Genomic DNA, 14,766 nt, shown 5'->3' on the forward strand with positions numbered 1-14,766 from the left:
CCCCCCAAAAGATTTTTATTGAAGTAAATCAAAGTCAAACACAATAAAAATGAGAGAGATACGAAAGGGTATCAGGTAGATCATAGAGTTGGAAGGGACCATAAGGATCATCTAGTCCAACCCCCTGGAATGCAGGAATCTTTTGCCCAAGACCATTAGGAAAGCCAGATTTCATGCTGTACTGTGGAGAGGGAGTCCTGTGTATCTGTATTTGTTGTATTTAAGATAAAGTCTCACCCAACATCATAAGAGTTTTTCAGAGTCTTCTGAGCCTTTGGCAACACATAATTTATGAGGTACACCCCCCCAAATGCTAAACACTACATCCTCATTTTATATGAAAGTCTTGTAAGGTTGTCTGTCCATTTGGGGGCAGTGAAAGTTTTAGTAGCTACCAGCATCCATGCCAAAAGTTTCTGAAAGCTAAAACCTTTCAGCTGATTGTCCTATAGATACAGTAAACAGAGCTGCAGTCAGTTAGAATATTTCTAATGATATAACTGAGCTCTTGCCAAAGGACCGAGCGATTCCCATTTACTTCAGTATTGCCTTCGTATTTCATAATTTGACCCAGAGAATGCAGTGTTCTTTGCTGTGAAAACGTCAAGCCTATTACAGAATGGCCTATCCGTTACCTTCCCGTGGCAGCGGTACCTATTTATCTACTTGCACTGGCATGCTTTAGAACAGCTAAGTTGGCAGGAGCTGGGGTGTTTCCATCACAGAGTTCCATTGCGCCAGAAGTGGTTCAGTCATGATGGCCACATGACCTGGAAAGCTGTCCATGGACAAATGCTGGCTCCCCCAGCCTGAAAGCGAAATGAGCACCACAAACCCACAGTCGCCTTTGACTGGACTTAACCATCCAGGGGTCCTTTACCTTTTTTAAAGGTACTATCCATTGTGGAAGCCACCATTGGTCTTTGTGTTCTGAATTCAAGTTGTGGATATTGGGTGTCTCAAGGCTATTCACATGCTCCCAAATGCTCAGGTGTAGGAGAAGAGGTCAGATTGCACCTCTTCAGGCCTACCAGTTGCTTGAACCCTAATGTAGATAATTGTTTTTTCTTTCTTTCTTTTTTCAGGGTTCCCTGAACAGTCCCTGGTTTGCTTTTTGTTCAGAGGCTTTGTCTGGGTTTCCCAAGAGCAGTCATGTAGCGGAATGCCTGTGGACTCTTACAAACGTGATCAGAGAAATTTTAAAAGATGAAGGATTGTGCAAAGGAGGTATTGTTTGAACCAGGTTTACTTTGTAAATAACCTGTAGGGGAAGAAGGCAGCATATACTGTAATAGTTTGTGTGCCTGAAAATATTTACTGTGAGCTTTTCTGTCTAGAGCAAAAATCAATATTTAGAAGTTTAAGATTTTACAAAGCTGCTTTAATTTAGTAGATGAGCCAAACTGTCTTAGAGATGGTCCTGAAACACTGCTTGATGCTGTCATTATAGGTGGGCTACAGAAGATTCTTACTTCTCTTGACAAAGTGCTTGAAGACTTTTACAACCGCATCCCATCTTCTTATTCTGAGATTGCCCAAGTATCTGCAAAAGCCACAAATGACTTGAGCAGCTTTCTGGACCTCCTTGAACTACTTGTGGCCTCCAGAGCTCAGGCACCACTGAACCTTGTCTGTCAAAGGATGTTGCTTTTGAACGTTTCATGCGTGTTGGGTCTTGTCACTTCACCCGTTCATGATTTAATCAAGAAGAAAGCTATCGTGCTGCTTAAGAAATGCATTCTTCACAAGGCTGGCGAAGACCTAATCAAGGGAAAGGTGCCTTCTTTCTCCCACCCCGACCTGCATTTTGACAAGGACAGATTAGTGTTTGCTGGTGTCATTCTGCAGTTTGTAGCTACTGGGTGGCTGAATCATTTTACCCTTAGTGAAAAGGTGAGCCACTATGGAGGCAGTCAGGTGAAGCCAGAAGTGGGTATCTGTTGCAGTCCTGCTCAAGTGACCCTAAGAGCCCTAAGCTTGGTTTTGCTTAAAGCTTTAGAGGTTAAGATAACAGATTCTGAAGCTGAAGCCCGAGGTAAGTTTTCAAAGTGGCTTAAACCCTTCCCAGCCATTAGTTTTGTGGGAGAGGGGTACCTTTAGAAAGGAGTGAAGGGTCATAGGCCAATCTCCCTGACTGCAGAAGATGGCGGACTCTCCTTCATTAGAGGCTTTTAAACAGAGGTTGGATGGCCATCTGTTAGGAATTATTTAGCTGTGATTCCTGCTTTGAACAAGATGACCCAGGGGTGGGGGTCCCAACTCTACAAAAATTCTGTGATTCCCACATCAGACGGTTACCATTTTCTCCATGTGCCTCTTCTCTAGATTAACAGTTCATGTGAATGGCCATTCTACTTCATATTGCCAGTTTTACTTCTATAATTGGTGCAGGCTCACAGTTTTGGCAGCATGCCGCATAAGGCCTGGCAGTGTTGTAGTCTTGAACCAAAGAATCCCTTCTACCCTTCCATCGAAACATTTCCATCTCTGCCTTCTGTTTGGGAGTTGCAAGAGCTGCGGGAAGTAACCATTTAGACTAGGGTTTGGCAACATTACACCCAAGGACACAAAGTGCTTCTGAGCCTCCTCCCCAACTCATCCTTGGTCCTGAGGGGGTGAGTGGTTACCTTCTCTGTTGAAAAGTATGTGCTTACTCTTAACCTTATGCCCACCGGAAGTACATATGGAAGAAGAACAAGGAAAGATTGATTTATTACTTGAAGTGAAAGTGACAGTGCATATGGGTGCTGCTTTCAGACAGCAAAGTTGCAATATAAGTGGGCAGGAAATCGTACCTGTACATACACACCTTGATCTAAAGAGGAAAAAGAATGCTTATCAAAAAGCTTAAAGGGAGAGTGAGCATGACATTTGCCACAGACCCATGCTAAGAGCAAAGTGAGAAAGGGCAGAAGAAGGGTATACATGCCCTGAAGTGAAGCACAGCATCCTTCTGGTTCTTCTGAGTATAGAGAAAAGGAGTTTGTGAACTAGCCAGCCATTAAAAATCAGGGGTATATGTCCTATTTTGAGCCAATGTACTCTTATAGGGGGACGTGGGTGGCACTGTGAGTTAAACCACAGAGCCTAGGACTGGCCGATCAGAAGGTCGGCAGTTCAAATCCCTGCGATGGGGTCAGCTCCCGTTGCTCGGTCCCTGCTCCTGCCAACCTAGCAGTTCGAAAGCACGTCAAAGTGCAAGTAGATAAATAGGTACCGCTCCAGCGGGAAGGTAAACGGCTTTTCTGTGCACTGCTTTGGTTTGCCAGAAGCGGCTTAGTCATGCTGGCCACATGACCCAGAAGCTGTATGCCAGCTCCCTCGGCCAATAAAGCGAGATGAGTGCCGCAACCGCAGAGTCAGCCACGACTGGACCTAATGGTCAGGGGTCCCTTTACCTTTACCTTACTCTTATGGGGGGGGGGCTTTTGAATGAGCAATTGTCAATACATTTTATTCTTTCGTTTCATTGTTTATTTCCTACAAGTTCCTATTTTTCCCCCATTTTGATTTCTTTGGTCAGTTGGTAATTGAAAGGACATACAATGGTACCTCAGGTTACATGCGCTTCAGGTTACAGACTCCACTAACCCAGAAATAGTACCTCGGGTTAAGAACTTTGCTTCAGGATGAGAACAGAAATCGTGCTCCAGCGGCACGGCAGCAGCAGGAGGCCCCATTGGCTAAAGTGGTGCTTCAGGTTAAGAACAGTTTCAGGTTAAGAACGGACCTCCGGAACAAATTAAGTACTTAATCCGAGGTACCACTGTAATCCTAGTGAGAAATTTCTGTTTGCTGAATTCTAAGTTTAGATTCTATTGTCTGTGCAGGGCCCCCACAGGGGGTATTAATTATGTTTGGTAGTAGCACAAGATTACTGTGCTGATCCTTACATTAAAAGACAAGGAGTTTACCGATGCATTCCAGGATGCGTTTTGGATAAGAAGTAGCACCAGGATGGGGTTAGCAATGGGGGTCTGTTTTTATATCAAGTTATGCTGTCTGTACTGCTGCCATTATCTACAGTAATAAACCATAGGAAAAGTTCATATTGGCACCCGCACCTACATTTCTTCCTGTCTGTGTATGGGTTAGAGGATAACCAGAAGGAGTGGAGCCCACAGCACTTGCTCAGAAAACCAAAATGGATCTAAAAAGTTTAATGATTCCCGTAAGAGAAGACATTGCCTGAAGGCCTATCAAGGCACCAGATAGTTGCTTGGATACATGCTCTCCCAGCACTTTGTTTAAGCTGCAAGCTTTAATCAGTAGATTAAGACTGTTGGATGGTGCCTTGCATGTCTTCTTCAGGCAACTCCTACAGCCAAGCTAGTGCCAAATGTACTGCTCTGCTTTCCTTTGGACCACATCAGTGAGGTCAAGAGAGGGGTCTTGTTGTCTGGGCAGCCCAGGACCTTCGTACACGCTGCCCAGGCTTCCACGCGGGGGGGGGGTGTCACTTCGGTGCTACTAACTCAGTGGTTTGACGACACCCCAGAGGCACCCTCCATTGTTTCTCGAGACAGACGAATACCAACAGCAAAGCAGCTAAAGCTTTAGTTATGTAAATAAGGACCACTTTAATTGGTGAGGACTAAGCAAAGGCCACTCTTTCCCCCCCAAAGGTGGTTTTTTTTTAATTCTGATGTGCGTATTGCTGTAATAGGAAGTTAAAAAGAAGATGCTAAAGGTGGTTTTTAACAAGTTGTTATAGGTTTTATATATCAAGTAGTGAGATTATGAAAAGAACTTTGTCTTGAAAATGCATAGAAATCCTAGAATGGTGAATTGCTTTTGTGTGAGTATCAGCACCCGTTCTTTGTTACTCTGCTAGCCAACTAAAATGGCTTTTCAGATTTTGAGATTACTTCCATCATGGCTTTGGGGGTGTATGTGGCCAAGTAGTTCCAAATGGGGGTGGGAGTATGAGCTGATGTTGAAAGACAACTCTAGAGAATTCAAATTTTCCATGCAGTATAATTTGGTATGTCGCTTCTCTCTAATTAGAAAGTTCCACCCACAGATGTCTTGATTAAGAAATTGGAATCAATTAATTCTTTAAAGGAGAAGCTAATGATATGTATATATAGAACCAGTTTTGCACATTTCAGAAGACCTAGGCCTCAGGGTTCCTGTTTGTTGTCTGTGGCAGACAATCTGCTGTGTCAGGTCCTTTTTTTACCCTTCTGAACAAAGCATCAAGTTTCACTTTCCTAGAAGCTAGAAACTAGCCTAGGTTGTGGAACTCCTCGCCTGCTTGTTAGTATTAACCAAGCACCAAACGCTCTAGGTTTCAAATATCTGCTCAAGACCCTTCATTTTTGCCCAGGCCTTTTCTAAAGTGTAGCTCAGTCCACCCATTTCGGTCTATCACCATCCCAAATGTGAAGCCTTTTATGCTGTTTTATGGATGTGTTGCATTCACTGGTTAGATACTTGTTTATAGGGCTAGATACTTGTTTATAGGGCTGTGAGATAAACATCGACACTTTTGGGGCTCAGTCCTGATTTGTCTCAAGCTACCTTTTAGTCCAGGGACGCAGGTGGTGCTGTAGGTTAAACCACAGAGCCGAGGACTTGCTGATCAGAAGGTCGGCGCTTCGAATCCCCACGACGGGTGAGCTCCCGTTGCCCTGTCCCTGCTTCTGCCAACCTAGCAGTTCGAAAGCACGTCTAAGTGCAAGTAGATAAATAGGTACCGCTCCGGTGGGAAGGTAAACGGCGTTTCCATGCACTGCTCTGGTTTGCCAGAAGCGGCTTAGTCATGCTGACCACATGACCCGGAAGCTGTACACCGGCTCCCTCGGCCAGTAAAGCGAGATGAGCGCCGCAACCCCAGAGTCGGCCACGACTGGACCTAATGGTCAGTGGTCCCTTTACCTTTACCTTACCTTTTAGTCCCATCTGGTTGTAAATGCTCAACAGCTGCCCCTGGAATAGTGGTAAATATCTCTAATGAAAGGCAAATAGTGCAAAAGGGGATGCTACTGTTGCACACAATAACCCCTTTCTTCCACTTACAATTTATTTGTTACCTGCCTGCTTATACCTCCACCGAGCCTAAAAGGCCCAATTTGTCACTGGAGTGGGAGGCACAGAGAGAGCAAGAACTATGGTGGTGCATGGATGCATTTCTGGCAATTTTGTCTGCTTTCGCCAGCCAGCTTTGGCAAGATTACCTGGATTCAAAAGGCTGTCTTATCATCTAGCCAGGCTTAGGATAATGCGGAATGAACTTAAATTAATGTTACGCCAGAGTTGTTCCACAGGCTGCCAGTTGCCTACCATCACAAGGTATTTGGAGGTAATATGCAAATTCACACTATTTCTTGAAACTTTCCCTCTGCATTCCTTCTGAAACCTTTTAGTAGAGTAGCTAGTGATAAGTAGCCAGTCTACAGCATGTGCGAAAGGCACACTTGGGAACACTCAAAAGTGAATGTTTGGTTTGATTAAAGGGAGCTTGGCTCACAAGGATCCTTTCTTCTCCTTCTCATTTTTGCTTTTAGTTCAACTGGAGAGTATTATGAACCCACTGCTGGCATTCTTAAAGAGCCATGTGTGGTCATCTCACGCATCTGAACATCCTTGCGCATGGCTCTCTATGCTGTTCATAGAACAAGACGACGACATGTTGGAAGCTGCGAAAACTTTATTAACAGTTCATTTAAAGTTTGAAAGGTTAGTGTCCATTTTCACTTTTCTGAAGTCATAAACCTTTTATTTATTCATTTATTTAAAAAAAAAATTGGGCATCACTAATAAGAAAATGATTTCATCTATATTTCAGGTAACAGTTCAGCCTGAAACTAACTGAAGGGGGTAGGAGTAAGAGGTAGAAATGGGTTTAAAAAGGATGCCATGTAAAAATGAATGTATTACCAAGAAAGTTATTTTTGTTTCAATCAATCCTGGTGGTTGGCAAGACAGAATGTTTCAATGTATGGCAAAAAGATATTTCTAAATATATCTGGCAAGGGAAAAAACTGAAAAGATAAAATATTGATAAATGTGAAAAAGAGAGAAGGTTTTCCCCTGCCATATATGAGATTATATTATGAAGCATCTTGTCTATGCTGTTTGAATGAATGGTTGACATTGGAAAAATCTGCATATTTCAGACTTAGAAGGTCATGATGTTTTTCATTGGCACACTTATTTGTGGTATGAAAAGGTGAAATTACATAAAGGATTTACAAACCATATAATTAGGAGAAATTTGTAGATATGGGATAAATATAAAAATCTATTGGAGGAAAAAACACCACTTTGGCTTTCACCATTGGAAGCCATAGGAGTAAAGAAAAAGATTATGACGGAAGGGTGGGTAACTTATAGAAATTTATTAAGAGAGGATGGAGGAGAATTTAAATTAAATGAATTTAAGGATTTATCAGGAATGTTAACAACATGGATACAATGTCATTTGAATGAAGTATTTAAGAAAGATGTTGTCAGGTACTGGTGTGGTTGCTCGAGAGCAAACAGGCAAGACTCCAACATGTCTTTTCCAGGCTTTATTATCTGTACAAACTATTTACAGTGCGGAGCATCGCAAGTCCATGTCTGCTCAGTCGCTAGCAGAATCTGGGAGTGGGAGTGGGCGGTCCTTATACCTTCCCCAGCATAACAGTTGTGTGACCCTCATCCTCCTCCCCTCTCTGTGCGCAAACCTACTGCGTAAAGTGGGCGTTGGCAAAGGGGGACTTGCCTCCCCTCCGCTTTGCACAGGCTTAGTGTTGAGGCTCTCCCTAGCATCTTCTGATCCCTGCGCCCCTTCCCCACTGGAGGCGAGGCTTCCCTCCTTGCCCAAGGAAGAACTGCTTCGCAAGATCTTCGGAGGCTCCCTGTAACACAACTGCCCTTCCACCTCTCGCCTCTGAGCTGATGGCAGTTCCCTGACAGATATGAAACAATTTGGAGAACAATTATCACAATTGGAAAGACACCTGTTGGAACGTAATGCTAAAGTGCTGTCTAAAATGTATAAGATATTATTGGAATGGGAGACAAAGGATGAGCAAGTAAAATCATCAATGATACATTGGGTAATATATTTTTGTTATAATACAGATATGGAAGCATGGGAACAATTGTGGAATACGGGCATAAAATTTACAATACGTTATGCTTTAAGAGAAAATTATATTTAAATGTTATATAGATGGTATCTAACACCTAATAGATTGGAGAAAATGTATAAATCAAAATCGAATTAAGTGGTGGAAATGCAAAGAGAAAGAAGGTATTTTTTATCATATATGGTGGTTTGTAGTAAAGTAAAAGCTTACGGGGAAATGATATATAATGAGTTAAAAAAAGATGTTTAAGATAACATTTGTAAAAAACAACAACCCAGAAGCTTTTATCTTGGGAATTAGAGGTGCAGAACTATCCAAACAGTATAGAAATTTATTGTTGCTTCAAGAATTACAGTTTCACAACACCAAATCAAGGAGTATCATGTCCTTTGGGCTTGTGGGGGTGGCTGAGGTTTTTTTTAAAGAAACAGCAACAGGTGTCTCTGCTGCAGAATTGCAATTGTTGCATTATATATAGGATTTCTGGTTTTATATTTTGATGTGCTGTATTCTAATGAAATAATCATGTAGTGTTTTAGTAAGCAGGAACCTTTGTTTTGAAAGCTGGGCTGTAAGCATAATGAATAAATGCAGACTCTAGCATTGATTAATTTAAGCCTTTTGATTAGGTAAAAAAAGGATTTAATCTGTCTTTAATGCAGCTGCTTACAAAGCCATGTGTGGTGGGCACCATCTTTAAAAAGCCATTTCCCTTTCTCTAGCATATGAGTGAATACCGTTTATAAGATGTGTGCCCATTCTAATGCATACATGTATCACCTTAAAGAACCCTCACCTTTAGGCAAATATAATAACCTAGCACTTCCATAGTTAGATAACAGCACAATCCTATGTATGTCTACTGAGAACTAACCCCCACTGACTCCAGTGGCTTACTCCCAGGTAAGTGAGTAGAGGATTGCACCCTTGTAATTGGGTGACAACTGTACTTTCAGAAAATGCTATGTTTTAGTACCTGACTTTTGAGAGTTTCAAGTTGGAGAACCTTCTCTAGGTATTTCATCACATTCATTTCTACTATGCATGTTGTTTTTCCATACTGATTTGCTTAGTATTCATTGTAATAAATCATTCTAATAAGTTCAGCATTTTTTGTTTATTTTAAACCATAAGAATTGCTTTGCTGGATAAGGCAAAGGATTCACCTAGGCAAGCATTTTTACTCGAACGGCACACAGTCTGATATCTTTGGGAAGCTCACAACATGGTGTAATGCACTGTCCTCATGAGTCCAGATCACTGACCACAAACCAGGATGCATCATCATCATCATAAAATTTTATTATTCATACCCTGCCCATCTGGCTGGGTGTCCCTAGCCACTCTGGGCGGCTCCCAACAGAACACTAAAAACAGAACAAAACTTCAAACATTAAAAACTTCCCTAAACAGGACTGCCTTCAGATGTCTTCTAAAAGCCAGATAGTTGTTTTTTCCCTTGACATCTGATGGGAGGGCATTCCACAGGGCGGGTGCCACTGTCGAGAAAGCCCTCTGCCTGGTTCCCTGTAACCTCACTTCTCGCAGCATATATTGGTTTCATAGCCTGCTTTGTAGTAGGAGATTAAGCCACAGTTTCCTGGTTTAGATATAATTGGAAACTATGGTTTGACAAGGCCTGGAAATGTTGCGGGAGGATGATGTGCATGGGCAGCATGCATTACACCGAACTATGCCGTATTAGACCAAGCTCATTATGTTTGGACCAGGCTATGGTAAATAACAGAACTTTGCTAAAATGTTCACTGATTCGAAAGCAATGAATTGCTTACTCTACAACTGTTAACTTTCTAGGTTCTGGCACAAAGCTGGTCTTTCCTTATATCATTCTGATGATGGAACCTGGGCTGCTTTTACACATCAGAATGGCTGCAATCCTCATTGTATCTTCTTATTTTTGCTGAAAAGTATTTCATTTGATGCCACAGTTCTACTTGATTTCTTGATTTCATCTGAAACCTGCTTCTTGGAATATTTTGTAAGATACTTAAAGCTTCTTGTACAAGACTGGGACCATTTTGTCAAGATTTCTAAATACTTCAAGACCACCTCTAATGGAGAGCTCAGCTTTTCTATGGTGAACTTGCCCTGCCGAGAAAAAAGTGCCTACCGGCCAGACTCAAATTTGCAGGATGCTTCGTATCATCCCCCATCCAGTACTGAGATCCTTTCAACCTCTTTCCCAAATTTTTCTGCACTGTGGCATACTGACAGTCAAGCTGTAAAACCCAGCAGATCTAACCTTTTGCAAGAGTCTGATAATATGTCTTTGGTGGGAGCCCTTCAAAGGCTGGTGGATTATGAAAGCTCAGAAGATTCGGAGGTGGAATGGATAGAAGAGGAGAGTTTGGCTGACATGAGGCAGACACCTTTAGATCAAGCTTGTGCAGAAGTCACTGGCTTTATGGATGTGGATGGCCAGACAGAACAATGTGTGTTGCCTCAGGATACTTTGGATACTTCCTCACCTTTTCACTCCACAATTTTGCTAAATAAACTTGGATCAGAAGAAGGGGTGCTTCAGAAATCAGTGGAGTGTTTCCAACAAGTGCAAGAGTCGGTTTCTAGACTACACAGAAGGAACCTCTTTCCGTACAATCCAAGTGCACTCCTGAAGCTCTTGACTTCTGTTGACACTATTAGTAGCGAGCACAGATCTGCTTCAAAGAAGTTCAAAGTCTAAGGAGCTGCAGTGCCCATCCCCCACCTTCTCCCACTTAATAGTTTTCAAATGAGTTTTTCCAGAAGCTTAAAGTTTACCAGAACCTATGGTCAGAGGCACGTTCTTTGGGATTTGTCTATGGGTCATTAAAAGCTGGTCTAACTGGCTGAGAAACACGGACTCTTTATAATGACTAATCCATTGATGTGTTTAAGTGTGGAAGTGTTTGACTGGAGGATATGGTCTTGCCTGTGGGTATGTATAATTCAGCCACTGGGGGTGACTTTTTAAAAAGAAAATAATAATAAAATAAAACCCTGAATTTTATTTTTGGTCTCCTTGATATTCCATCCCAATGGAAAGGCATAACCTTTCTCAACAGGAATATCTATCACTTTTATAAGAGATAGTAGGGCAGCTGTGTGCTCCATCTCTGGACAAGCATTTGCAGTGTCTAAAATAATTAAACAGAATCAAAGTTAATAGTTTTATCCAGTACTGCTGTTCTGCTTATGCAACAGACTTCCTCCTGCACATTGGAACTTCTCCCTCACCTCCCCCCTTGCTGCACCCTCAAAATCTGCTCCAAAGGGTTGAGGGACCAGCCTGAACAAATTTTGGAGGTGCACAGGGAATGCCTGTTGCTCAGTATTTGATGCAACTCAAGAGTTTCAGTCTTTTAAAAAGGTTGTGAAATGAAAGGCATGGGCAAAGGAGATAAAAGTACACTTACTTGTGGCTGCTGCAGAAAATCTGGATCCTGGGAGTATTCTGCCTCTAATAGTCTTTTATAACTTTGTTACCCCACTTCAAACTGAACACAGTCCACTTACCATATATGATGGCTTAGCAGGGAATCAACGAGTCTTCTCTTTTTCACCATGAAGGAAGGAAAAACACTGAGTGTACCAAGCACCTGAAACATCACAGCACTTATCTGGGGACTGTGCTCTGCTTAGTGGGTAACCACAGGTCTGCAGATGTTGTTCTTTGTTTACCTGCTGCATCTGATATATAAGAACAATTCACTAGATATGTATCAGGCCTGCAAAAACTGTGATTCTCGAAGTCAAATGTTGTCCATCCGTCATGATGTCGACATAGGTCCTCGTTCAAATGTTATACATGCATGCAAAATGCCCAGAGTCGTGCAGTCCATAGGGACATGTCCGTTACACACCAATTTCAGGAGGAAATGCCAAGAAAACACAGGCTTCAGTTGCAGGTTTGAAACTTACTGAGTTTCCTATTTATCTACTGGCACTTAAGGGTGCTTTCGAACTGCTAGGTGGGCAGGAGCTGGGACCGAACAACGGGAGCTCACCCCGTCGCGGGGATTCGAACCGCCGACCATGCGATCGGCAAATCCTAGGCGCTGAGGTTTTACCCACAGCGCCACCCGCGTCCCTGGGATATACAGAAGTAAATCTCTGCAAAGATTCCACAGGAAAAGCCTGGACCAACAGGTTTACTTGGAGCAAGGAAGAAAGAGAAACAGGTAAGAGGCAAGGAGAATTACTGGGAGGGGAGCAGCACTGGGGTGCAGTAGGGTGCAGTGAAGCCCTAAATGCAATGGGGTGAACTCTGAATGTAGTTGGGAAGCAGATCTCACTTTTTCAGCTGTCACCTGGGAGCAGTGTTGTATTAGATTGTCCCAGTGGGAGATACAGGAAGCAGAACTTACTCCATCAGCTCTGCTGTAACAGACCAGGTCTCTTGAGCACCTCCTACCCCTGAACTGGGCCAGCTGGTCTTTGAGAACAACTGTTTAAGAACTGGCTTGAATTTGATTATCTCTTCCCCACTTCTCCCCTCCCTGACCCTTTCCCCTTAGGTTGTAAGCCTGTAGGCAGGGATTGCCTTGTTCTAACTGACGGTACGTAAGCCAGCCTGGGAGCATTTTTGTTGGAGGAGAAGGTACAGATTCTGCGAACTAATAATAAATTATGCCAGTTGAGAAATAAGAGAGAGAAATGGAAAGTTTGAAATGACCTGCTTCAAAGAGAAAATCACACATCTCAAACTGCAAAATATTGTGGTTTGGAAAGAATGTATTTCCCATACCAGAAATGTTTCTTCCTGGAAAGAAGATATAAGGAGGGCAAGGAGTTATCTACATAATAAATTGTGCCATTATTTCTCATTTGAAAGCATTTTGTCACTGCACAATGTATTTTTGTGATATGCCTAGTGGGAAAGTAGCAGGAGATAACATTTCTTAATCTTTGTGATTATCTTCAGCAACTTTGCATTGGCACGTTGTGGAGACTTAAGCACCATGCTTTGCTTAGGTACAAATTGGGAAATCTTTTTGCATGTCAGTGATGTAAGCAGGGAGTGTATGGGAAGCTACCGCACATGAATATCTCGTTTTTCAGGTGAAATTGATACTGAATGCAATTTCCAGTTTTAAGCATGGTGATAGGATTTTTCCATTGTAATAGCTGAGACTTGCTGCTGTTTTAAGAAGGCACTAGAGCTTGCTCTTAAGCGTATTACAAATAATTAGAACAATGAGATGCAGTAGAGGGAATATTAGATTTAAAGGTGGAATCCCAGCTGAACCTATGGACTATGCTCTCTCAAAGTTTCTCTCCCTTTTTGTGAAAAGGGAATCATCCATCTCCCATCATGTTTATGAGGGTGGTTGAGACCAGGATTGTGAAAAAAACAAATCTGGAAATGTAAACATAAGTATAAAGTAGAACAGAACACTTAAAAAGAAAGCATTGTGAAATCCCTCTTAATTGTAATGTTAGTTCATATTATAAAGTTTTTGTAATTTTAAAGTTATTCGTATTTAGCCCTGAAATCCAGCTTTGGATTGAAGGTGGTTTATACATTTTTAAAGTAAATGTAACACCGAAACCTCATTACTGAAGAGCAGCAAAGGGACAGTAGAGTAGAAAACATTAGATAAGAGGGTGAGAAGTCAGATGACCCATGAGAATGGAAGGGTTTGTGAAGAGAAAGCCCGCTCCTGCTTGTCTCTTCCCCACCCCAGCTGTCCAGCCTCTTTGGAAGCTGCCTTCAACTACTTTTGCAAGCTTATTCAATCAGGTTAACTTCCCATGTTACTTACTTTTTCCAACCCTAACCCTGCGGAAAGCCATCTAATTAGACTTCAATTTGATTTTGACCTGTTTTTAGGAGGTAATTTAATTATTGTTCAATTTTATACCAATGTTATATATCTGATATTAGCAACCCTGAGCCCATCTTTGGCCAGGGAGGGTGGGGTATAAATAAAAGTTGTTGTTGTTGTTGTTGTTGTTGTTTCGGTGAGGTTGTAGTCATGGCGCCAGTTCCCACAGCCTTCCTCCGAGCGTAGGGCTGAGCAAGGTAGGCTCACTTGGGCTGAGAGGAACGTTGATGGCCAACTCCCCACTCCCCAGCAACCTAAGATGAGAACTGTAGTCCAGGGACACCTGAGGAACACCACATAGGCTACCCATGCAGTAGTTCATACACTTCTAGTAGAAGTCTAGTAGAAGCTGGTGGCTGTGCCGCAACTATGGACTGGAGTAAGCTTTTTCAAGAAGACCTGGGGTGTTGGTTGATTCAAAATGTTGGGCTTTCTTCCCAACACCCCAAACTAGCTGTGCAGGTGACCATAGTCAAACAGTGTCAAGTGGCTCAGCTCTTGTGACAGCATTGAGATTAGACGCTATAATCCTTTCTGTACTTCTATCACTGATTTAGTGGAATTTTTTTGCACACGCCTCCATCATGGTCTGGGTAACCTTGCATTTTATACAGCGGGAGGCTAACCTGCGTTGAGCTCTTGAAAATGTCTGAGAACATTGTACCATCCCCCCAAGCCCAAGCATTGACAAGGAAGACACATCTAAGATCAAACAGTGTGGGAGGCAGATTCATACAATGTTAGATATTTAATTTGATACTCAAATATATTACATTACCAAAGCAATTGGTTGTCTGTTTTTGCTGTGCTACTTCAGCAAACAGGATTGCCCTGGAGAATGTCGCTTGAGAAAAGCA

At 42.4% G+C, this 14,766-nt stretch overlaps 1 protein-coding gene across 3 annotated transcripts in view; it reads left to right on the forward strand.

The window, feature by feature from the left end:
- The window catches only part of LOC309518314 (ceramide synthase 3-like), a 79,023-nt gene that overhangs the window by 5,534 nt on the left and 58,723 nt on the right, over window positions 1-14,766 (forward strand). For 2 of the 3 annotated variants that reach the window (XM_082198415.1, XM_082198416.1), the window contains 3 exons: window positions 1,086-1,227; window positions 1,451-2,035; window positions 6,510-6,681. In XM_082198415.1, coding sequence (XP_082054541.1) covers window positions 1,086-1,227; window positions 1,451-2,035; window positions 6,510-6,681 — 899 coding nt within the window. Of the gene's footprint in view, window positions 1-1,085; window positions 1,228-1,450; window positions 2,036-6,509; window positions 6,682-9,896; window positions 11,092-14,766 lie in introns of those variants that run through there. The other variant, XM_082198417.1, reaches the window with a different exon arrangement.

The sequence above is a fragment of the Podarcis vaucheri genome (genome assembly GCF_965113315.1).
Source record: "Podarcis vaucheri genome assembly, chromosome: 14".
Taxonomy (NCBI): Eukaryota; Metazoa; Chordata; class Lepidosauria; order Squamata; family Lacertidae; genus Podarcis; species Podarcis vaucheri.